Source organism: Cyanistes caeruleus, chromosome 4 (assembly GCF_971803275.1).
Source record: "Cyanistes caeruleus chromosome 4, bCyaCae1.hap1.1, whole genome shotgun sequence".
Lineage (NCBI taxonomy): Eukaryota > Metazoa > Chordata > Aves > Passeriformes > Paridae > Cyanistes > Cyanistes caeruleus.
The window spans coordinates 77,757,752-77,781,127 of NC_141704.1; the positions used below are offsets into that span (position 1 = coordinate 77,757,752).

At 41.5% G+C, this 23,376-nt stretch overlaps 1 protein-coding gene across 20 annotated transcripts in view; it reads right to left on the reverse strand.

The window, feature by feature from the left end:
- Positions 1-1,251: 1,251 nt before the first annotated feature.
- SOX5 (SRY-box transcription factor 5) overlaps positions 1,252-23,376 on the reverse strand; it is a 295,218-nt gene continuing 273,093 nt past the window's right edge. For all 20 annotated transcript variants that reach the window (XM_086885461.1, XM_086885460.1, XM_086885454.1 and 17 more), the window contains 4 exons: positions 12,573-12,681; positions 11,508-11,681; positions 5,157-5,373; positions 1,252-1,935 (listed from right to left, as the gene is read on the reverse strand). In XM_086885461.1, the coding sequence (XP_086741587.1) occupies positions 1,632-1,935; positions 5,157-5,373; positions 11,508-11,681; positions 12,573-12,681 (804 nt within the window). In that variant the 3' untranslated portion in view covers positions 1,252-1,631. The remainder of the gene's footprint in view (positions 1,936-5,156; positions 5,374-11,507; positions 11,682-12,572; positions 12,682-23,376) is intronic.

Consider the following 23,376-nt stretch of genomic DNA (forward strand, 5'->3'; position numbering starts at 1 on the left):
AACTGCCCAAGCAATGTAAGTGCTCTACAACAACACTGAAAATATTTTAGCACAGGAGGATAATTTTTCAGTTTTGAGAGGCAGCAGGGAGGGAAACTGAGCACTGCAAAGGTTTGAGTTCTTATAACCCCACTATGAATATGGAAATCTCTTCATAGCTATTAGCTTTCCTTCCTACACAAACATCTCACTGATAAAAGGATTTCTGCCAGTGCACAGGAGAAAAAAAAAAAAAAGTCAGTTAAAAAAAAATTTGCTTTTTGAATCAGAAATCAGCACTCAACCACCCTGAAGGTACGAGTTCATCAGAACTGGACCCGGTTGGTGGTAACTTAATTATGCTCAGTGAGGAGGTAACATTTCCAGTTGCTGTGTCCTGTGCAGTACAAACCACATTTTGGACAAGCCTTTCATATGTTGTTTATGCTGCCACTTGAAGTGTAAACGAAAAGTAAAGGTTTCTTAGAGACCAAGTCATTTGGAGGGTGCAGGACTTCATTCTGGAACATGTTTTTTGCTCACGATAGTCCAAGATAATTCTTATTAGTACCATAAACACGCACACATGAAAATCCAAGACCATAAAATATTTTTTTCTCTAAATTTCTTATGTCTCTCTCTCTCTCTCTCTCTTTTTTTTTTCACCTGAGAACAGCACCTACAGTTTCCTTTAAAAAGCAAAAGCAAAACCAAAAATATATGTCTAATCTCACCAGCTGCTGGTATATCAGGTTCTTCAAGGGATTGTCTAAGATATAACACTGTCCTAACTTAAGACAGAGCAAGAAGAAAATGAAAAGCCAAAGTAAAGCAAAACAAGAAGAGACCAACCTAAAAAAAGCAAATTGGACTTGTTCAGCGCTTTAGTACAAATTTGGCACTTGCTCAAAGACTCAGTATGGTGTGCAACTGATGAAGAGAAGTCCTCTCTTGAAAGGAAATGCTTGTTGGGGTTAACAGAAAGACTCCCCACTTCCTTCCTTGCCAGCCATGCGCACAGGCACGCACACACACACACTTCTGACCCAGATTTGACAGGGAGGAGGAGAAGGAGGAGGAAGAGGAAGAAGAGCAGAAGGAGGAGGAGGAGACAGAGGGGGTTAAAAGGAATTTTATCTTTTCTTTTTTCCTGTCAGGTGCATTACCAAAAAAAAAAATTATTTCTCTTTAAACTGTAGCACAAAACAACAAAACACATTCACAAGCCACTTGTTGGCACTGTGTACCTGAGTGAGAATTTCTAGAACATTGTAGAACAAACAGCCATAAAGTTTATTTGAAAAAAATAATAATAATAATAAAAGGTCAACGGGTAAGACTTCAGTGCTTGGGTATAGCAGCTGAATTACTGGCATTATTTTACCCATAGCTTATATCATTCTGTTGTTGTTGTCGTTGTCTTTGTTTCCTTTCTTCTGAGCCTTTTTATTTCTGATGCAGGCTGATGTCTATTAGTCAGCTGATGTCCCAACTAGTTAAGACTAACAGTTAAAGTAACAGTCAGTGTATGAGAAAGTTAATGTGCTTGGCCACTGGCAAGGATAAACCAGATGGGGCTTTATTTATTTATTTTATTTTTTTTTCTTGTTTTCCTTGAAGTCCTGCAGGTCACGAGACATTGGGACCCCGAATCAGTTGGCTTGCCCCGCAATGTGGTTTTCACTGTCACTGCCATAGTCTGCATCGGGGTCGTCCTCCTCCTCATCGTACTCATCGTAGATCTCTCCGTTGACGTCGTCGGGCTGCATCTCCTCCTTGATGTGCGGCTCCTCGCCCTTGATTCCGTAAGTGCTCTGGATGATGGGCATGCCGGGCTCGGGGCTGCTGGACACGCTGGAGTGCTCCGAGGGCAGGTGTGGGGAAGGCATTCCTGCCATGGCGATGGCTCCTGGGTACACTACGCCCGTGGTGGCAATGGGGATCTGTGCTTGTTGCCTGACGGGAAGAAGAGAGTGAAAGGCTGTTGGAATGCTGCACGGAATAAAGGGAGGGCACGCTCAACAGCACACGTTCTTGGGCATGCGGAGGAATTCTTATATCAATGCTCAAAACTCACCAAATGATGCTGCACAAATGAACATCAAACCCAAATCAATTCCACTGATAAGAAAATCCAGCCTATGTAAACATCTCTAGCTGAACTACACAGCTTCAGCTTGCCTCCTTGTGAGGGAAACTTCTTTTTTGGATCAGCTTGGTGCCAGCCAAAAATAAACATTCTTGCCAACTGTGGTCCAACTTAAAACCAGCTTAATATTCTGATAATCTTCCTTTTAAAAAATCCCACCTGCTATCAGGACCGAACATAAAAGTCACAGTAACTAGACATAAATTGCCAGTAGTAGAGAGGCAGCAAGGTCTCGGTATGCGGCACAAAAATGGGGAGGTGCCGCAGGAAAATGCCAGTGGCTGAGGAGAAAGCAGAGACAATGCTTACTCCACATTAATTCAGGGACCTGGTCATTATTAGGGAGAGGAATGGCTGGCTTTCTGGAGCCAACATGAGTTTATAGGATGGATCACTAAAGGTCTCCCTCTGGAAGGTGAGTTTCCACTGGGAGCGGCCCTTGTGAAAAGCTGGTTCTTTGAAGGAAGGAGGATAAAATTGGGAAAAGGCAGACTTAGAAATGGGCATTACTTAAAAATAAATAAAAAGCAAGGAAACAACATGAGCATTTGAGAAAATCTTCTACAGGATTCCTTTATACAGCATCTAAGCCTTGGAAACCTGTCTGCAGTAATGAAAGAATTATTCCAGGCCACAGAAATTCCCTTTGCATCAAGAACACTAGCTGTGTTATACTAGTGTTTGTTTCCCTGAGAAGCTTCAGAGTCTCAACAAGCCTAGAGGTTTAAAATTCATGCTCCTTTTGTTTCCTTCCTGCATGAAGTAATTCCATTGCTGTAATTCTCTTCAGTACATGCTGCACATTGTAATGTCATCAGTGGTGTGTCCATCTGCACTGAAAAGCCTTGCCACAGGAGACAGGGCAGAGTCTCTTGAGATGAACATTCTTAATTAAGAATGAAACCCTTCCCTGTTCCCCTGTCTGCCTGTGCCCTGGCTGCACAGTAAGCCTCACACAGTACAGTGATCCTGAAAGACTTTCCTCTGCCAAACAGCTTTATACTTGTTTGGAATTGCTTGCTGCATTTTCAGATACTTCCTGCTTGCCATCCGAGCAAGGCCTCCCTCCACAGAGCTCTTATTTCTGTGTTTCTGAAACAACTCAAGTTGTCTCAGCTGAAGATGCAGCTCTTAAACTAGGGAGCAGATCTAATTTGCATTTTATTCTTAATTCAGTAGGAAGGCTTTTGTTTTCTGGAGTCAGCATCTCTGCAACAAGATTCAGCACACTTAAATTGGTTTTAATATTTAACAATGGAAACACTTTGCACTTAAACGGTGCTTTTCAGAGTGCTTTTCAAATATTAAATAATTTAAGAATAATATTTTTCCACTTCTGTGGGATGTCCAGCCTAGAGGACCTAGCAGCAGTCCTCAGATGGCAATGTATTTAGGGCTCTCAGCAGTCCACACTTGCCATGCTACCACTGAAGATGAGGAAAGGGGGAACATAAAAAAATTCCCAGTCCTTCCCACTGTGATGTCTCCAGCACAGCCACAGCTCCTGCTAAACCAAGCACTTACTGTGGTGCCCAGGCAGGAGCTGGGCTGGTGTTTAGGAGTTTGGCCCTAGATGACCTCTACTGGTGCATGCAACAGATGGGGAACTTAAACCAGGAATGCAACTGTGGTGCTGTGGCTGGGGACACCACACCAGCCCCACTGCAGCCACTCTGCCAGCTGCTTCCATAAAGATTTCGCCCCAGGTTTTGTGCACTGGTGCCCCAGTGCAAATTACCTCCAGAAATGTCTTGATTTCAATGTCAGCCTTGTTTGGAAAGCTGAATTTCTGTAGGCAGAATGTTACAAGGTTAATTTTTTTCCCCCATGATGAGGCATGCATGTTAACCAGATAAGCAGTGTTTTGGGGGCTCTGTTGCCACCTATTCTTTTTCCATAAGGCCCCCTCCTCTTTTTTTAATCTCTTGAAGCCAAATGTTGGCTGACTTCCCTGTGTTTGTTTCAGTGCTTACCACTGGGATCACTGGACCTGCCAGCACCGCAGGGTTAAGCAGCTCAAATTTCTCTGCTGAGCGGCTTATTCTAACAATGCACACTGTAGCTGTTTAAAACACAGTCTGATGACACTTAACAGGCACTAGATAGATGTTCTCTCCTTTATTGCTACTTCTAGCCATTAACTGAAGAGATGTGCAACCCAGTTAATACCAAAAGGATTCCAAATTAAGATGGAACAGAACACAAATTCCATTATTTCAGAGGGTCACTCTTGTTGCTGGTTTTCCTTTTTTTTTTTAGTAGGATCACTGTGCAGCTTTTAATTTTCTCAAGTGAATACAGAAATATTGTGGAATATTTGATTACTTCTGATTCTTTTCCATCTGCTGTAACCAACAGCAAGGAATATCTGCAGAAAGAAAAGATATGCTAGTCTTCTAGGCATATTTTATTGTAATCGTATCAAAGCGATCATTAGCTGTTTATCAGAACTGGTCTTAAAATTTCTGCTCAACAGAAAGCATTTAACTTGCTGGACTGTAAGATGCTCCCTGGAAGGACAAATGAACAATGTAGAGATGATATGAACACAGTTTGATATGAATCAACTGAGCCACATCAATATTCCAGCTCAAGTTCAGTGTGCTCAGCAGTCCTTTTGCAGACCAATTGCCACAGATCACACTGAGTGCAAACTTTTATTTTTGGCTTTTTGATCAAGAGGCACTACCACAGATTCATCCAGATACTCTCTCTGAGGCCTCATAATAGTTATAAGGCTTTACTAGAAGACTTACATTTCATTAGAAAATCTTAAAGCCTCTTTTTTCCTGATCAGAGTGGAAATGAGACAGTTGGAGGAGGTGTTCACACGAGCATAAAACAGAGCCAACAAAAAGATCCCTAAAACTGCCTAACTTCCTCCTGGAACACTTTCTTATCAAGCACAACTCTCGTTTTCCATTAGCAATATCCAACGTTCTTGCCAATAAATTACAATTAAGAATTCTCCCTGATTTTTACTTTTTGCTTTTGATGAAATGAGCAGTAGTTTTGAAAGGTCTCATACCCAACATTAAAGTACTGCCTCATCTCCTGGCGTCTGTTGCGCATGATGGCCTTGTACTCGCCAATGCGTAGTTTTTTGCCATCTACAAGGCAGGTACGCTTCGGCCTGGGCTTGTATTTGTAGTCTGGGTACTTCTCCAGGTGCTGTTTGCTGAGCCGGGCCTGCTCCTCATAGTATGGCTGCTTCTCTAGGTTTGTCATAGCTTTCCAGCGAGATCCTGTCACCAACAACAACAACAACAAAAAAAAAGAAAAAAAAAAGAAAAAAAAAGGAAAAAAAAATAAAAAAAGTTGAGATGCTACTCATCCCCGAACACTGCAAGGCAGAAAAACAAGTAGGTCACCCAGAACAAGGCACCTAAGGCCATTTCGCTTTGGGCTGGGAATCTGTCAGAGCTTCTAGACAGGGTTCTGGTCTTGTTTGTATCTGACTCATAAACCTCCTGGGTATGGCCAAGATGCAGAGAGAGAGATGGCACTGGAAATTTTGACTCAGTATTTTACTGAAACTTATCTACCTTATTATGCCCTTCAGGTGGGCAGTAAAACCATTCTCACAAGGCAGTGTATTTTGGAGGAATGGACACCCAGGGTCTGCTCTGCTGTGTCCCCACACTTTCCCTTGGCCACGTGTCTGTTTACACCTCCTGTTCAGAGAAGGCTCTGCTCCACGTGCTCCTGTCTGGTCACTGTGATCCACAGCTGGACCAAGGCATCAGATCTGGATATACACATGTCCACAGCTTAATCATTCCTGACAAACACCGGGTCTTTCTGCTCCCCGCTTGGTGAGCAGCAGAATCGGAACTGACTGTAAATGCTCTGCAGTCAGGTACAGGAGCCTTCAAAGACCCTAAAGCAGTGCCTCTAAAAGCTATAAACTATCCCCTATGTGTCAGTGGGGCTTTAACTCCAAGACCAAGTCCTGGGAAACGCTGCCAGCCCCAACTTAGAGAATTTACTGTGTCATGAAGGGAAAAGCACTGGCGTGCTGGCACATTTCTCCCTGGAGTTGCACTATGGCTGCATTGCCAGCAGCCTTGTTTTCTGCCTGTGTTAACTTGGAGATTTGAGATAGGGATACAGTAAAGGCTTCAAAATAGTTTTCAAATGACTGCTGAAAGTTATAAACTAGTATTTCTTAAAGGATATAATATGGGAGCAGAAAGTAAAGGTTCTTGAATCAGTTGCCCCATTTTATTTTTCCATTAAATACAGAAGTGCTTCAGGGTAAGATATATTTTAAATAACAGGAATAGTTCAAGCTGTGAAACCTGTGGCCTAGAAAGAAAACTTTATTGGAAAATAGTCAAGTTTCCCACTGGAAAAATGTTTGAATAGTTTCTCAATTTAATGGGTTCATAACATCATATGTCATACTTGACTTCCTCTTGTTCTTCCTTTTTTTATGGTTAGCTCATGCTATTACTCAGGCTGGTCTTATCCCACTGTACCCCCAAGACTTGCAGTACAGAGAGCACAGTTATCCTTTCCCCAGGAAAGAAAACTGTTTCATTCCCTCTAGAAAGGCCCCTTCTGATTAGTGACACCATTTCCCCCATTACTCTTTGAGTCTTTATTCCCTGCTGCAGTCTGGGCTTCTGGAGAGAAGAGCAGGTACCACCTGACCTCACATCCAGAGATAAGCAATGCAAAATCAACGATGTCTTTGTCCTGAAAAGGGGCAATGGGCAGGCCTTTCTTAGCAAACATTGCTTTCAAGTCAAACCCATCATTTGTCATGATGTTTACAACACACAGCATGCAGAGATCCCCCAGCTAGTCCTGGAATGGGAAAGAGTTTAATGACATTGTTTTTTGCTTAGGCCCAGCACCATAAATGCATGGCTAGATGGCTTTTAGGGTTTGGAGTGAAACTCCTGCACGTCACTTCTCATGCCATAGAGAGGTAATGTCTGTGCCTGGGGATCTGTGGCAGGGCTCTGTGTTACACAGGGCAGCGCCCCTGTGACCAGAATCCTTTTCAGCAGCTTTGTCTCCTTGCAGAGAAATTAGCCCAAGCCTTTTCTGGCAAAGAGAGTGGCTAGGAAAGTGACACTGACTTTCCACACGTAGTACCTCCTGGATTTGGGGATGAATGACACAGTGATAAACACATGACTGTCAAAACACTGCACTCCAGCTAATACTGCGTAAGATGGAAATACAGAGTGGGCCTGTGTTGAACAACGTTAAGAATTCAGGGTAAAGCAGATGAGCTCTGCAGGATGCCCAGATGTGGGTGTGCTTTCAAATTCTGCGTGTAGGCACTGACATACTGGTGTTTCAGCAAAGAAAATCCTAAGATTTAGCCTAAATCTAGAGTTGTCTAATCACTGCTGAAGTCCTAATGACCCAGGAAAACAGCCCCAGCCCCTTTTCCTGATGCTGCATTAAGGATTTTTTTACGAATAGAAACGTTGAAAACCTTGGTCTTTAAACAAATCTTGACATTTGCTTTACGTGCTGTCAAGGGATCTGCAATGTAGGGACTCATACATTTTGAAACAGACAGATGGACAGAACAGTAAAGCCAGATCTTGCAAAATCACCATGAAAATGCTCTATTCCAGCACACTTTCTCTTCCCCTGTGCCATTTCACTTGCTGCAAACCTGCAGTCAGATCTGGGCAGGCAGATTCCTAGCCCCTCATGTGACAAGAAGTAGTGGGTAAAGTCAGGCAAACAACACAAGCCTTTGCAGGATCAGGGCCATAAAATGTGACATTTTGATGCATATTATCTCTACATACAGTAATACATACAATATTTATACATAAATGTCATTTGTTATGTTTTTTCTTCCTGAGCCTCCACACTCAAATGCAACAAAAATCCTGGTAGTTTCACCTCTCTTCCTAGCAAATTTTTAATAGCTGACTTCTGCAGTAATACCTCCTCTTACTACAACTTTACTGTTTTTACAAAATATACTAAATGCAATTTACTAGTGTGTTTTGAAGTATCATACATAATTAAACAAACAATGCTGTCAAAATAAATTTTAGAAAAGGGCACACTTTCTGATGATAAACCATTGTTCTTTACATATGATTATCTTCACGTATTTTCTTAGTAAATTACATAATCCAATCAATTCTCTGCACAGTCTTCATCTGAAATTTTGAAATTCTGAAGTATATGTAATTCTGACCTTGGAATTTCCACCCACAGGGTAAGCTATGAGTGAGTACCATCAATCAACAGATTAAAACTTTTTTATAATGCCTTATATTTGGACAAAATATGCTTTTAATAGCTTTGTCATTGTTTTATGTGTCTATAAACACACACAGGCAGGCATGGGTACCTATGGAGAGCACCAAACTCAGCTCAAACAAGGTGTGATTGTAGAAACTTGAGAAACCTTTCTTTTTTGAAGATTTACAGACTTGAATGAGCTTCCTGCTCACCACCTGACTTGGAAAGCTTTGAATGGGTGCAAAAAGACGGGCAGGATTCTAGCACAATTCTCCCTGATGTACTTAGGGAAAAAAAACCCAACAAATTGAAAGCACCACACACAGCTACTACCCCTAATCTGAGCTAGGACAGTCAGAGCTGTGCCCACAGAGCTGTCTGTGACTGTGAAAACATCTGGAGAGGGCAAATATTTGAGTCCAGGGCAGAGGAGAGATGCCCTCACCCATGCTCAGACACTTGTGCTCCAGGCACACACGTGCAATGTTCAGAGCTCTGCTTACTGCTGATTTCAAGCCAAGCTTCTCTGACAAGAATTTTCAAGCTGTTTGCAATATTCTCTAACTTTCAGTCCGTTAGACTGACGTTTTTTCAATCTGAGTACCTGAATCAGGCAGATTTTATGTTTAGAAAACATTCTCACATAGACAAACACTTGTATAATGTATAGGTATGTGTATATGTTTGCATAAACACATTCTCAGGGAATTTCTGAAGCTGGTAATTAACTTCATTTTTTCCTAAAATCTTTACGTAGATTTCTCAGTGAAATTAATTAAAATATTTACTGAAATCTATAAACAATGCATTATTAAATTGATAGGGTCCAGCACTCACATTTTAGCACTTTTTTAACAATTTACTAAAAAAACCATTATCCACAAGTTTAAGTTGCAATGAACAGATGGATGACAAACGTATGCACAGATGAATTTAGTGACAAATCCATGTATCTAATTTTTATGCTCAAAACATAATACCACAGTGTCAAACATAATCCCTAGAGAATTCTGGTGCTGGGAAGGGCACCTCCTCTCATTTTACTACAGAAATGACCCTCGATTGGTGAGAACTCTGTCTGAGTTACTCTGTGTGACAACAAGCTCTGTGATCTCAATGTGTAGCAGTGCTGCTGGAAGAATGGGAAGGGAAAATTGTGGCTTTCTAATAAGGACACCTAATACCTGGCTGAACTGTGAGCTTCTAATTGGTCACCCTATGCCAGTTACAGACAGCTCCCTGCTGACTTCAAAAGACTGGCCTTTTGCAGCTGAGGGAAGAACTTTGTAATGTTTCTGTCAAGAGGGAAGATGCCAGGACATCCCTCTCTATTGCACACGTAGAATGAAAAAAAAATCAAATGTGATGCTGTAAAGAAATAGAAACATCACTTTCACTGTCTCAGACCTTGCTTCTCCCCGTATCTGGCAGCAAAACAGAGAGTTTTGGAGTCAGCTATACTGTCTGTCACCTCAACAGGATCTGTAATGAATTTGCACATTTTACTCCAACTACTGTATATCTAATCAGAAAAAGATGTCTCCATATCTCCCTGATCTAGCGCCAAATAGTAAAAGGTGATTCCTTATGTTAACAATTTCAGCAGAATGGCTTATTAAAACCAGATTTTAAGGTATTATAAAATGCTTAGAAGCCCTTTAAAATGTCAACCAGGATCCCCAGAGACTGCGTAAAATGTCAGCCCAGCTCAAGCGCCTGTTTTAAGCAGAATGAATTAACAGCGTGTTGTCGGAGGTTGTTATCCAAAACAATCAGTTAAGAGGGAAAACATCAAGCTCTCTTTGTACTTTCTATATGAAAAGGGCCATTCAGAATGATCTGGTAGATTTCTGAAGCTGATTACTTAAAAACAGGTTTAACCAGGTCTACTCTCAATTTAGAAACAGACCAAAACTATTACTGCCCTGTCCCCCAGCTAATCACATCATACACCTCTGACCAGTATAATCGCTTTTAACCAGTAAAAGGTTATATTGCCATCAACATAAACAATTTAGCCTTCTAATCCTGTTCCCATAACTAATCTAATCATCTCATACCACCCTTTAAATCATGGGCTAATATCATCACATCTGCCATCCATGGAAATACATTTTGCTTCTCCAACCAATTTATCTCATTTCCACTTGCCCCCTGCTAACTTTTCATAATACCCCTCTAATCAAGGTAAGCCTCACATCTCTGACCAGTCTAAACCTGGCATATTTACCAGCCCTGCAGCTGGTTAAGAGTCCATTATAATTGCACTGCATCTCTTCAGCAGCCTGAAAAACCACTGAGATCTGCAGCACAGGTGAAAACATGTTCCCTGCTTAGCCATTGGCCTGAGGGGTGCTTAGGTCCTGTAGCTGTTTTCATTGGTAAAAATGCAGTATCTCTAATTTGGTCACAGATGTATTATTTTTCTGCTGAAAACTGATTCACTGGCCTCAGTGAGCCTGATTAGTCACCCACAGTATCATCTAGCACATCACAGAGGAGTAACTTTGGACAGAACATGGTCCTGAGGATCTGATCAAATAGTGAAAAGTTGAAAGACTTTGGCATGAGATTCAGTAGATGATGTTCATGACAAATTTGATCGGGATGTGAAGAGCAGAAAATATGGAAATCAGGGTTTTTTTAAAATTCTTTTCAATATGCGGAAGAATGAAGAACCACCCACTGTAGGAGAAGGTCAGGTACAAGAACCTGAAGGTGCACAAATCCATGGGACCTGCTGAGATGCATCTGCTGGACCTGAGGGAACTGAGAGATGAACTGGCTAAGCCACTGTTCGTCCTATAGGAGAAGTTGTGGCAGTCTGGTGAATTTACTGCTCTCTGGAAAAGGAGAAATGCAACCTCCATATTTAAAAACGAAAACCCAGGAACTACAGGCTACTCCATCTCTCTTCTGTGCATGGCAGAATCACCACCACAATCTCAATAATTACAAAGATACAAGAATAATTCAGGTTGTGGTTAATACATGCTGCTGGGCAGCACAGGGGAAACTCCTATCACTGTTCTTGGTGCAGTGACTAAAGAGCGAGAGAGAAAGAAGCAATTTTGTTCTGTCAGGTGCTCAGCTAAACTCAGTCAATCTTCCCAAGCTTTGCTCTGGAAGAGCAGTGCTCTATCATTCTTACCTAGTATCTTGCTGATGTTGGAGTTGTGCATGTCAGGGAAGGCTTGAAGGATCTTCCTCCGCTCATCCTTAGCCCACACCATGAACGCGTTCATCGGGCGCTTGATGTGGGGCTCGTTGCTACCGCGGCCTCGGGATTCCCGGTAAATCCGAGACTCGGAAACTCCTGCGCTTCCTAAAAACAGAGAGGAAAACATTTCCAGCTTGTGTGTCAGTATGCAGCTTCCTCTGCCATCAGTGACCTAGGTTAGGTGTGCTGCACATTCAATCAGTCGGTATTCACAACAGGTTAATGGTTAATATATAATTGCATATTGCCTGGTTTAGTTATTCTATTAATTCAGTATCACACAGTATAGACCTGATAAGGAGTTTTGATTATTTTTAAATACAAAGTATTAAACTGCTTTTCTAAGACATCTTTTACTGCTTAATTACATAAACCAAATATATACTTATCAATGCAGGCTTACTTTTTATTTTCTTCCTTTCTTCCTCACAGAATGCTGATCATATTATATCACCTATCTTCTGCCTTTTCTGAGGCAGAAAGGGGGTGATAGATGGGAATACTGGGCATTTCTTAAGCAATTCTCTAACTAGCAAATGAATATTTATGTACTTGCCTGTTTTTCTGCTTACATCTCCTTACAATATAAGCAATACCAGAGAAACAAATAAACACTACTCTTGCTTCATCAAACCAATAAATCTCCCACAGATGCAGAACACACAGAACTTATGGAGGATCAGGTTTACACTTCATGGCTTCCCTGTGTGACCTCACTTACCCCACATATATTTGCCACCTTTAGTCCCTTTTATTATCATCAGAAATACATTTCTGGACCCATCTCGAGACCTTCAGCGGACAGAGGGAAGGCTAAAAGTCATCTCCAGACTTAAAACACCCCACAATGAATCACTTCTTCCTGCCTTGCTTCATAGCCACTTATTGCTAACAGCTCATATTCCTCATGGGCCCCCAAAGCACTTGGATTCTCCCTCAGATCCCACTGATATGCGCACACAAACCTGGAAATAAGGAAAAGCCATTTGTACTGACCATCAGAGTCCCCACTCATGTTGAAATCCATCATTGCGTGGCTGAACTTCCCATCTTCACTCTGTTTTACTGCCAGCTGCTGGGTCAGGGTCTCCAATGTTGTTTTGTCCTACATGGGCAAGATGACAGGGTTTGGATCAGGAAAACAATTAAATATTGCGACTCCAAAGTTTGTATGTTATTTAGGAGGTTAACAGGGAAGCTGGGTAACTATTCACAATGGTTTACTGAGCCATGTATTGAAGAATAAGTAACAATGCTTTTTCTGGAAGAGATAGGGTTACAGACTCCATCATAAAGTCCTCTTTAAAACTTGCTTATTAGCTAGTGATAAGCAAACTCCACAGTGTTGAAAAGACTGGCTTAGTCAGGCATGATAAAACTGGCTGCATATTTGAAGAATACTTCCAGCTCTTTAAGTTCTTGGGACTGCAAAACTGGCCTGGAAGTTTAGGTGATGCATGCTCTTTTGCAATGCATTTATTGTTTCACTCTATTTCTAGCCTGCAATCAGGGTGCAGAGACATGGATGCCTTTCCTCTGTTTCCTTTTCAAAGGGCAGTATTTCAGGAAGCAGCTCATAGGGCAAAAAAAATAACCAGTTCAGACTTATTCAGGCCTTTGGAAAGGTTCAGCCTGAATTAAGCATGATCCCTGGGCAGCAGTTTGTGTTCTTGTCCAGACTGTTTTGTCCAGCCCTACTAACACCCCGTCTATCATTCATCTGGTCAGAACTAACTGTGAACCCTGGATTGCAACAGGCTGGTGTGTGCTGCCAATTAATCTGTCAGGCTGCAGCAGTGTCTGAAGACACTGCCAGAACAACGTGCTAGGGCAATTAATTCCAATGTTCTCTTCAAAACACCTCACTTCCCCCTGAATTGTTTGACTTTACAAATGCAGAGGTGTTCCATTTTCCAACTGTTTTTGTTTTCCCAATGACTTTTGCTCATGAGCGTTCTATCTTCCTGACATATGTTAATCATATGTTTAAAAATAAATCTTTCAGGGAAGCAATACTAACATTTCAAAATCTCAGGCACTGTGCCTTTTGCAAAGCTAAGAAAATGACATGATATGGCATGATAATGAAACGGCTCCAGCTGAAAAAATTCTTTTGAGCTTCTTCCTGAAAGAAAAGATTTATGTTTCCTTGCTCTATTCTACTCCTGTTAACTGTAAAAGATCAATAAACTAAAAAAACTTCCAGTTTTCACGTGGCAACTCTTCCATGTAGCCTAATAATGTCACTGGGTTGCGTTACTTATGAAAACAGAAAAGAGAACAATGCGAATACAGAAATTCTTCCTGCAAAGTGATGTCCCTGCATCTGCAATTCAAAGAATGGTTCAAATTCATGTAAGTCACTGCACAAAGATTTTCTCAAGAGTTAGAAACAAGGCTAATCTACTCAACTTTGTATGCTCACAGAGTTTAGGGAACATGAGGTTAACTTTCCTACTTCTCACATTCATTTTCACTACGAATCCCTTTCGCACTCCTGGTGCTCTGTCTATACCCTGACACTTCACCATGGAAAGCATGCAAGATGAGTTATCCTCTTGTTTTTTTGCAGGAAAAGCTCATGCAGCAGACTCAGCCCATCCCAAGCAAAGGATTTCCATAACACTACGAGGCACAGCAGATCCAGAAAGCTTGGAGAAGCTTCAAATAAGCACCTGAAGTATTCAGGCATTTAGCTTTTACCAAGCTCTTTGATCCACCATATTTAACTCAGCTCTCATTTCCAAAGCAGCCTGTCAGAAGTCAAAAAGTCAGGAATAAGTTGACTTTGTATTTCTTCCAAATCGATTGCAGATATATAATAGAAGTGAACAGTTTTTCCTCGGGAAAAAAAAACAAAACACAAACCTATTTACTGTAAACTTCATAGTGCTAGAGTTCAAAAGTTTGTATGTCAGGAATCATTTTAAAACACTGCCACCAAGCTAGAATGCAAAAGAACATTTTCTCTTGTTGGGTATATTGTGGGGAAAGGGAGTTACTCTGCTGCAGACTCTTTTTGAAGCATGTGTAAAGCCCTTAGAAAAAACAGCTGAGAGCACAAAGAGCAAGGGCTCAGCAGCTTCTTCTTGAGGCAGTAAATGCAGTTCTTGGAGGTAGAGGCGGTTCCATTCCCAGCCACACTCCACTGACAGGATCTGATTGAGTCCCAGGGTCAGTGGATGCTCTGCCACACTCCATCCTGGGCAGAGTTCAGCTTTTTGAGCTACAGCCACACTGGATGACGTGAGGAAGCCCAGATGTGATGGAAAGGGGGCCGTGAAGGAATGCCAGATGAGCATGGAGCTCCTGGGCTGCCCTGTGCAGCATGGAGGTGGCTCTCTGGAGAACTGCAACACAAGCACTGAAACCATCCTTTTAACACAGTGACAATTTACTCCTTGCTATTCAAATGTGTAATTCAATCACCAATGATAAAATGGCAGCTAAAAGGAACTTCTGCATGACATTGCTTTTGAAAGAGAGGATCAAAGCAGCCAGTTGTACTTTTCTGTGTTAATGTTCAGAAATGTTTTAAGTCTAAAAAGCACAAAGGCAATAGCAAGTCTAAGGCCTACTCTTCCTCCTGCTCTGCAACAGCACATCTCCTATGAGAGTTGGGGTTGTTGAGCCTGGAAAAGAGGTTTTAGGGTGATCTAACTGAGGCCTTTCAGTACCTGAAGGGAGCTGACGAGAAAGACGAATAGAGACTATTTACAGGGGCCAGGAGTGAGAAGACAAGGGGCAATGGCTTCACACTTAAAGACAGTATGTTTAGACTAGATGTTAGGGACAAATTCTTTGCTCTGAGGGTGGTGAGGCTCTGGATCAGGCTGCCCAGAGAAGTTACGAATATCCCATTCCTTGAATCGTTCAAGGCCAGGCTGAATGGGGGTCTGAGAAACCTGGTTTAGTGGAAGATGTCCCTGACCATGATGGGGGTTTTGGAGGTAGATGATCTTTAAGATATCTTCCGTCTCAAGACATTAAAAAATAACCCAAACCACCCAACTGCCCCCCTCAAAAACCCAAACAGTATTAGGAGAGCAGGAAGAGATCAGCAACACCCTGGCAGGATACAAAAGTCTGACCATAGGTGAGCAGCACTGTGATTTCCTGTCCTACACTCTTGCCATTAAAAACACACCAGCTGATTTTCTCCAATCTTGACACAGAGAAACACTTTTACAATCACTAAATGTTTGAAAGAGGCTAAGCAACCTCTGTTGTTTTGCTTGAAAGCCTTCAGTTGATGACTTACTTCATTTGATGGAAGCACCTATTTACCTTTTCTACAGAGTCTTTCAGTCTATGGGCAAATATTTATGGAACCTCCAGAGGAACAAAGGACAAGTTATTTTCTTCTCTGACCCCAAATAAACTGGCAACCTGCTTATATTGCTATTGCAGCCTCCACTCACAGAATCATAGAATGGTTTGGGTTGGAAGGGACCTTTAAAATCAACCAGTTCCAAATGCACCCTTCCAACCCACAACAGACAAGGTCATCTACATAACAACTTCAGACAAGAAATTCACAATTGTTTGAAATTTATAAAAAATCAAGATCTCATTATCATCATTATCATAATTCAAAAATCAAATTACATGCTCCCAAAACTGCCACCACTCTGATGTGTTGGATTAGCTGTTTAAACAGGAGCAAGATGAGGCCTCACCCAGTGACAACAGGTGGGTACAAGTACGTTGGGTCCAGCACAACATCCCTTTGCTTCAGGTATGAAATGCTATTCAACAAATGCCAGGTGGCATCTACTGCAGCCTTGAACTAATATTGCTGGGAACAACAGGCAAGGTTGGGCCAAACCCAGGAAAGAGGTTATGAAGAACTGCTTGTGAAACAAGCAATTCTAAAAATTAGACAGCACAAAGCAGCAAAAACAAACAGCAAGGAGCACTCCTATCCTGTCCTGTCCTGTCCTCCAGGAGAAAAAACACAGCCATCTCTTGCTAAACGTGAAGTGATTCCAAATTTCTGAATATTGTATCAGACCTCAGAAGGCTGAAAGACATTTTATAAAAATCTTATTTCTTCATGAAGGGCTTCCTAATCATCATTCCTATTGGATTGTAAGAGAGACTCTCTACAGGGGCAGCAAGAACTCTGTTGACTGGATCATTTAAAATTCTAATGGGTAAACCAGAGAAGATAATATTGTAGAGAGCATTCAATCTCCAAATAGCACAGTTGTCCAAAGCAAAGCCAGAAAGGTTTCATCAATAGCCGCAATGTGATGAGAGATTTCTAAAACTTTATAAATCAAAGAAATTACCCTGCCAGAGAAGACTGACTTGTACCACAACTCCTAGAAATGCTCTAATTATATTTAAAAGAACAAAAACACATACACACATGGAATATGTCATGTAAAAAAAATATTAAAAATGACTAAGCACCACAAGTCAGACTCAGTTTTGTGGTCAGCTGCAAAAGTTAGCTGGCTCTCTGTCATGGATAGCTGTCGTAGTTTAACAAAACATTGATCTAAAAATGACAAGAACTTGGTTGCAGTCTCTTTCATAGAAGAAACATAAAACAAGAAGAGTCAAAACATATGTAGAACATCCTGATCCTGTTTGCCAGAACTCCTCCCACTACTACATAAAAGTGAAGCAAAACCTTGGAATGTTTTAGAAATAAAAACATCTAAAAAAAACATTGCCTACTGCCCTCTGCCCTCACTGCTCCCATCCTGCACTGGTTCATGGTCCCAGGGTGCACCTGAGACCATTTACACACCTACATTCCAGAAGGACTCCAAGGTCCTTGCAGAGTACTATGAATGCTGGGCATATGGCAGTGGATCCCTCCTCCCCCTCTTTGAGACATCCTTTTGGCTGGGGTATTTGGCAAACTCTGCCGGCACTCTGAACTCCGTTAGAGTTGCATTTTGGCAAGAGCTGTTTTTCCGATTGCATAATTCAAGGTTAGCACTCTTACTGAAGCAGTCCACTCTCCACTTTGCTGCTCCCCTCACCCTACCCCCATTTTCCCTGACAGGAATATTTCTCCTCTCAGTTTTGATGCCTGCAGAGAAACAGCCAATGTAGAATACCAGAGGAGGAGTGTTCAGGAACATAACTTCACATTCCCGCTTTTCACAGTCCAAGGGAACGAAGAGGCCAGGCAAAAAAAAAAAAAAAAAAGAAAGAAAAAAAAAAAAAGAAAGAAAAGAAAAGGTGGAGAGAGCCAAACACAGTTATCTACAGACTGCAAGGAGAAACTTGCTGATCATTTCTTGCACCTAAGAATTCCACACATACAGATGGACACAGCCCGCTACCTTTGCTCAGTGTCAATAAATTAGAAAGAAACAGATGGTTGCCTGCTACTATCCTTTTGTGTGTCTCATTTCTTCCCTTCCCCTCCAACTACAGTTTGTCCAGCTATTTCCCGTATCTAAATGCTAAAGGTGGTTTTTCCAAATAGATTTGAGTTTTGAGGTAGTTTTTATCTTAGATTGATGAGCAGAACCTGTGACAGTATCTGATATGGTTTGTGGCACTGAGGCACATCTCCTCCCCCAGCAAGGGCCTGTAAATATCAACCCTTCCAACACATACCTTGGTCAATACGCACCAAAATTTAAAGTTTTGGGCAGATTAATTGCTATGATTGCACAATAAAAGTTCACTTTATGACAGAAAAATGTATTTACTTATTAAACACGCTGGTGGCACCCAGTGTTATCCATCCAAACCTGTGGTATTTTCCTTAACTCACCAAGAAGGTAAAAAGTCTCATGCTCCATCTAACATGAATGAAGACTTTGCAAAAGTAATCTTTCTGTGCAATCCTTCTGCATCTTGTAATAATAAACACCAGAATTGCCCGAGTTTGAAAACTTTCATCCACAGTCTGACCAAATGTGGAAAACATGAGGCAGGCAGGCTTTACAGATGACAGAGCTGGAAGAACTTAGGGGAACAACTGGCAATAGTGAGAGCTGTGCCCAGAGGTCTGCACATGATGAATTATTTGCATTTCAGACTCTGCTCCTGCATATTAATGCCATGGCACATCAAAATAGGTACTGTGCATGCTGTCTATGTCCCAGTCCAAACCTTGTTATAGCCCAGATCCTGTTACACCTCTAACTGCTGTAAGAGAATTTCCAGCTGTTTTCAGAGGGATCTTTGATCTAGATTTGGGTTCTTCTGTGTCACCTTGCCCAAGTGTTCTTCACTCATGAGTGAGTTAGCCACAACATTTCACAAAGAAAGGCAGGGCTATTAACTGTTTACCAGAAGTGAAACTGAGTCACACATTATGGGACTTGCCGAACGTTCCCTAGTAAGACTGACAAATGTTTTACTAACTGAAATCAGCACTCCTGAACCTTACCAAAAAATTACATCTCAAAGCTTGCAATTTCTTTGTGAATCTGGAATTGTGACTCTTGCTGATGGCACAAGGTACCAAGGAAAGCAAAATAAAAATAAAGCAGTTATAGATCCACCACTGCAATGGACCTTGCTTAAGTAACGCCTGCAGGGCTGTAAAACTCATAAAAAGCACATGCATAAATGATAAAATAGAGTGAGATTTTCAAATGTTGACTCAATAATTATTAAACCCCTTCTGGCTACACAATTTTATGGTCTTCTACTATACTAATGAAAATGCAAGAAACAACAAAGAAGGGGTTTAGCCTTCCAATTACATAAACTCTGTGGACCACCAAAGAAGATGAAAGATTATTTATAATGTCACAGCAAGTTATCATTTGAGAGAATTTTTTGTTGTTGCATCAAAGTTGAGTATGAAGAAACAATGCATTTACCACCCCCTCAGCTCTTTCAATCTTGCTTATCCAAGATCTCTATTTTTCATGGAACAATCCACCCACAGAATCTAAAAGCAGCATTAGAAACAAGAAAATAAATTAAAAAAATTCTTTATTTGTGGCTCTTCCTGATTTTATGGTACTTCTTTAAAAATTATGCCATGCAGACTAAGTTGGGGCTGCATCAGTTGGCAGAGGAACTGTATCTTTTCATTTACAGTATTTATTAAAATCCATATTGCTTTAATACTGTCTAGAAATCATTGCATCTGATTTGCAATCTACATGAAGTGTTATACAGACTCAGCAGAGAGGTTCCTTATGAGGTGTTACAGGGAAAAGACCAGAATGGTTACAAAGACCTAGGCATTTAATTACTCTTCTCTCAGGAACAGAAACCAATTCACAGAAAGAATTTGCTGAAACTTATACAGTCATTTTTCTTTGTTGTGTGTTGTGGACACAGGGCTTCAGTGTCTAAGGGTTCTGAAGTCAGTATCTTTAAAAGCACTGAAGGCATGACAGAGTCCACTGAAACAAAAAGAGGAAAATCCTCAATAACTTGGCAAGGGTCAGGCCTCTAACATGGTTTGGTTTTTTTTACGTTTTAAAATTCTTTACTTGAGAAAGAACAAAAGATTTACTTCATTCATAAAGTGTATCATTTGGCTTGGAAACAAACTGATGGGAAGTAGCAATTCTAGAGGACACTAAGGTCCTGCTTTTCTTTTGTTATCATCTCTGAGAGACAGAGCAAGTCAGGACTTCTACATGAAAATGCAAGCAGGATTGACCCAGCCCATTATTTTGAAGAAGGAATAAAAAGGAAAAGGAAATCAAAGCAGAATGATGAGATGCTGTTTCCTTCTTAGGAAAGTTGTTACGGCACAGGCACAGGCCTTGACCTCAACCAGATCCAGCTGTAATCTGCTGACTGCAAATAGGTTAAGAGTTCCATGACCCAGTTTCTCATCCAGACTGCTTCTTGGGCTGACATGGCCTGTAACTCTCTGTGAATTGTTCAGTCACTGCACCTTAATTTCCTGAACTCCACAGGATGGAGATAGCGATCCTTTCCCACCACTGTGAGGAGTTTTGAGGTCTCTGGATGAAATGTGCCATGTAAATTTTAATCAGGGACTTCACAGCGAGTCAGAAAGCTGGTACAGCTGATCAGTGTGGAAAGGAAACATTAACTGGGGGAGAGAGGTTGCACACTAAAAATGAAATAAGAGGAAAATCACAACCCACACAGGATTTCCTGGGAAGGAGGGTCTGCATGTATGCAAAGAGAAAGCAAGAACACAGTCTCTGCTTTCCTGGCAATTGTTTAATAAACAATGGGGTGACTCAACTGCATAGAAGCAATACAGTCACTACAGACTACTTTTTTTTCCCATTTTTCCCTAGAAGGTATTCAAATTATGAAGGCTGATGTACCTTTGCTTACACTTTTTCCAGCCCTGTTGAACAGGGCAGGCTGATCCCTCCTCAGGAGCACGAATGGACACAACTCACAGAAGAATCAGGCCCAGCCTCTATTACACTGAAGAGAGGTACTCCACTGATGCTGGAGTCCATGAATGTGCTGAAAGCCCCAGTGGCTCGAGACATGTGATTATGTAAAAATAATAAAAAAAATCTCAGGAAGTAATGAGCTCTCATGGCTGTGGGGCACAGCTTAGAACTTAAACCCAAGGACTCAAAAAGCTCAGAAGTTGTTAGAAGAACTCCACTTCACTTGTATGTTTTTTTTTCTTTCAGGAGGAAGCTGATCCATCTTTATTGGGTTTCATAAAACTTCCACAACAGCATAAACAGCTGCAGTCCTCCCTGATCCACTAGGCTGTGAATGTTTCCAATCTCCGCCCTTTGGAGTGAACAAAGTCTTAATTCCCATTCAGCCTTCAGCATCTACATGGGTCTAGGGTTCCTCCCTTGCCTTTCTGCCTCCTGTTCTCCATGATTTCAACTGGACTTTCACACACACACACACACACACACACATCTGTGGGCAGAATCTGTCCCTCTCTCTGTAGGATTCATTTTTTATTAGCCAACCCTGCCCATGCAGCCCTGCCATCACAAGGCACTAAGGACATAAATACACACATAAATATCCATACTTAATCTTGTCTTTGAAAAATGGAACTGGGCATTTAATAAGTGATGGTCAATCAGGAGGGGGAAAAAAAAAAAAGTGGTGTTTTAAAATGAAGAGCTAAAATCCTTGGGGGAAATGAAAAAAGTCTTCACTGCAGAATCTCTCCCTCTTATGCGTAGGCACTTGCTAACTGAGAGTAGTGGCACTGTGACAAAAGCAGCAAAACCAAAGGCAGGCTTTACTAAAGGAAAAGGGGGGAGGGGAGTTCTTCTACTGGCCATCTGTGAAAACAAGGCATGTGGCCATTAAATGCAGAGGCTGTAAATATAAATATACACAATCTCCACAAAGCAAATGGCAAAAAAAAAAAAGAAAAAAGAAGGGGGGAAAGGAAAGAGTGGGACAGATAATAAGTGGATAAACTTTCAGCCGAAGTAAATCAAAATGTTTATTGGTTAGTGCTGGGCAAAACCAATTTTGAACTTCGCAGCGTGCAAGCCCGATCTGTGTTTTTTAAATTACATCTATGAAAAGTTTCAGGAGAAATTGCAGTGGGTACAGTAGCCCTGTTGAACAGGACTCCTTGACCATGCATGATCCTGTTGAGGCTGCTGACTGGGCTTACTGGAAGTCTGACATCTGGGTGATGCAGGCGTGATGACATAATACCTGCTTGACTTGTCACACATTTTGAAAACTTGGAGCTCTGTGCTGATAGCTTGAACAAAGAGTACTGCAATCTCCACACAAGAACTTCTGCTGGCAAAGAACCTCAGTGAAACAAGCTTAGAAAGGGAGTAGGGAGAGGTGTAATAAGAGGGGGATGTACAGTTGTTAGGATAACACATTAACTTTCGTGCTCTGGGACTCTAACAGGTCATTGTCTGGTCCTCGCATTGTACAACCATTAGTCCAAACAGATCTCTGCTCACACGGCAAGAAGAGAACAAAAACATTACAGTGGTTAGCTTTGCTGAAGCTTTACAAGCCAGTGAGGAATAGAGTGGGCTACAGGATGTATCTATTAGGTCTGCTGAACTTGCAGGGAGAAATGTGGATGTGTGTAACATCCGTGGGTGACACAGCCTCTGCTAGTCCTTGAGAATGCTGAAGTAAAATTTTCCAGTAAAATACGACAGAGGTTATGAAATTGGGCAGGTTTCAACTCTTGCAGAGTGATTTGGCTTCTGATGTTAGTACTGTGCCTCTGGACTAGTTTGCAGTGGGCTTCCTGGCTTGTGCCAGGTCCCACTTTCAATCATTACAACCTACTCAGTCTAGCCTGACCCACGGACTCTCGGCGTCTGCAGCGAGAACAGGGTTAGTCTGTTTTACCAACCCTTCTCTTTTTTTCTCCTGCCTGCCCTCCTGTCCTCCAATTTTCTCATGACTTTCTGGTTCAAATCTAACCATTAGGGGGAGAAAAAAAAGTTACTGAAGCAAAATTCAAAATTCTCTACTGCAAGAAAAATTTAAATGTCATGTGTTGAACCAACTGCTCCTTATGTGTTTAGTTAAGTGAGCTCCAGTGTTTTATTTCTCAAAGGCAGCAGGGAGTGTGAGTTTGAGACTCTTAATATTCCCCTTCTTTCCAAGGGAAGAGCAGGGACAAAATTCATTTCAGCTCACTGGATCACAGTGGTTTCTTAAGAGTTAACTCTGCTATCCCCATCCATCAGGCAGCCAGTGAGGCATCAGAAGGAATGATGGATGTAAAATTATTACAGGGCTGCCACCAGATATACTTTCTGCCATTTGTAACTAATGCTGGAACTGACACACTTTTTTCATTATTAAACATCCACATTAAGTCAACATTGGTCACTGTCATTTCACGTTTGGCACTTTCTTAAGGGGAAGAGGGAGAAGTGGGGGTGGGAGTGGGAAG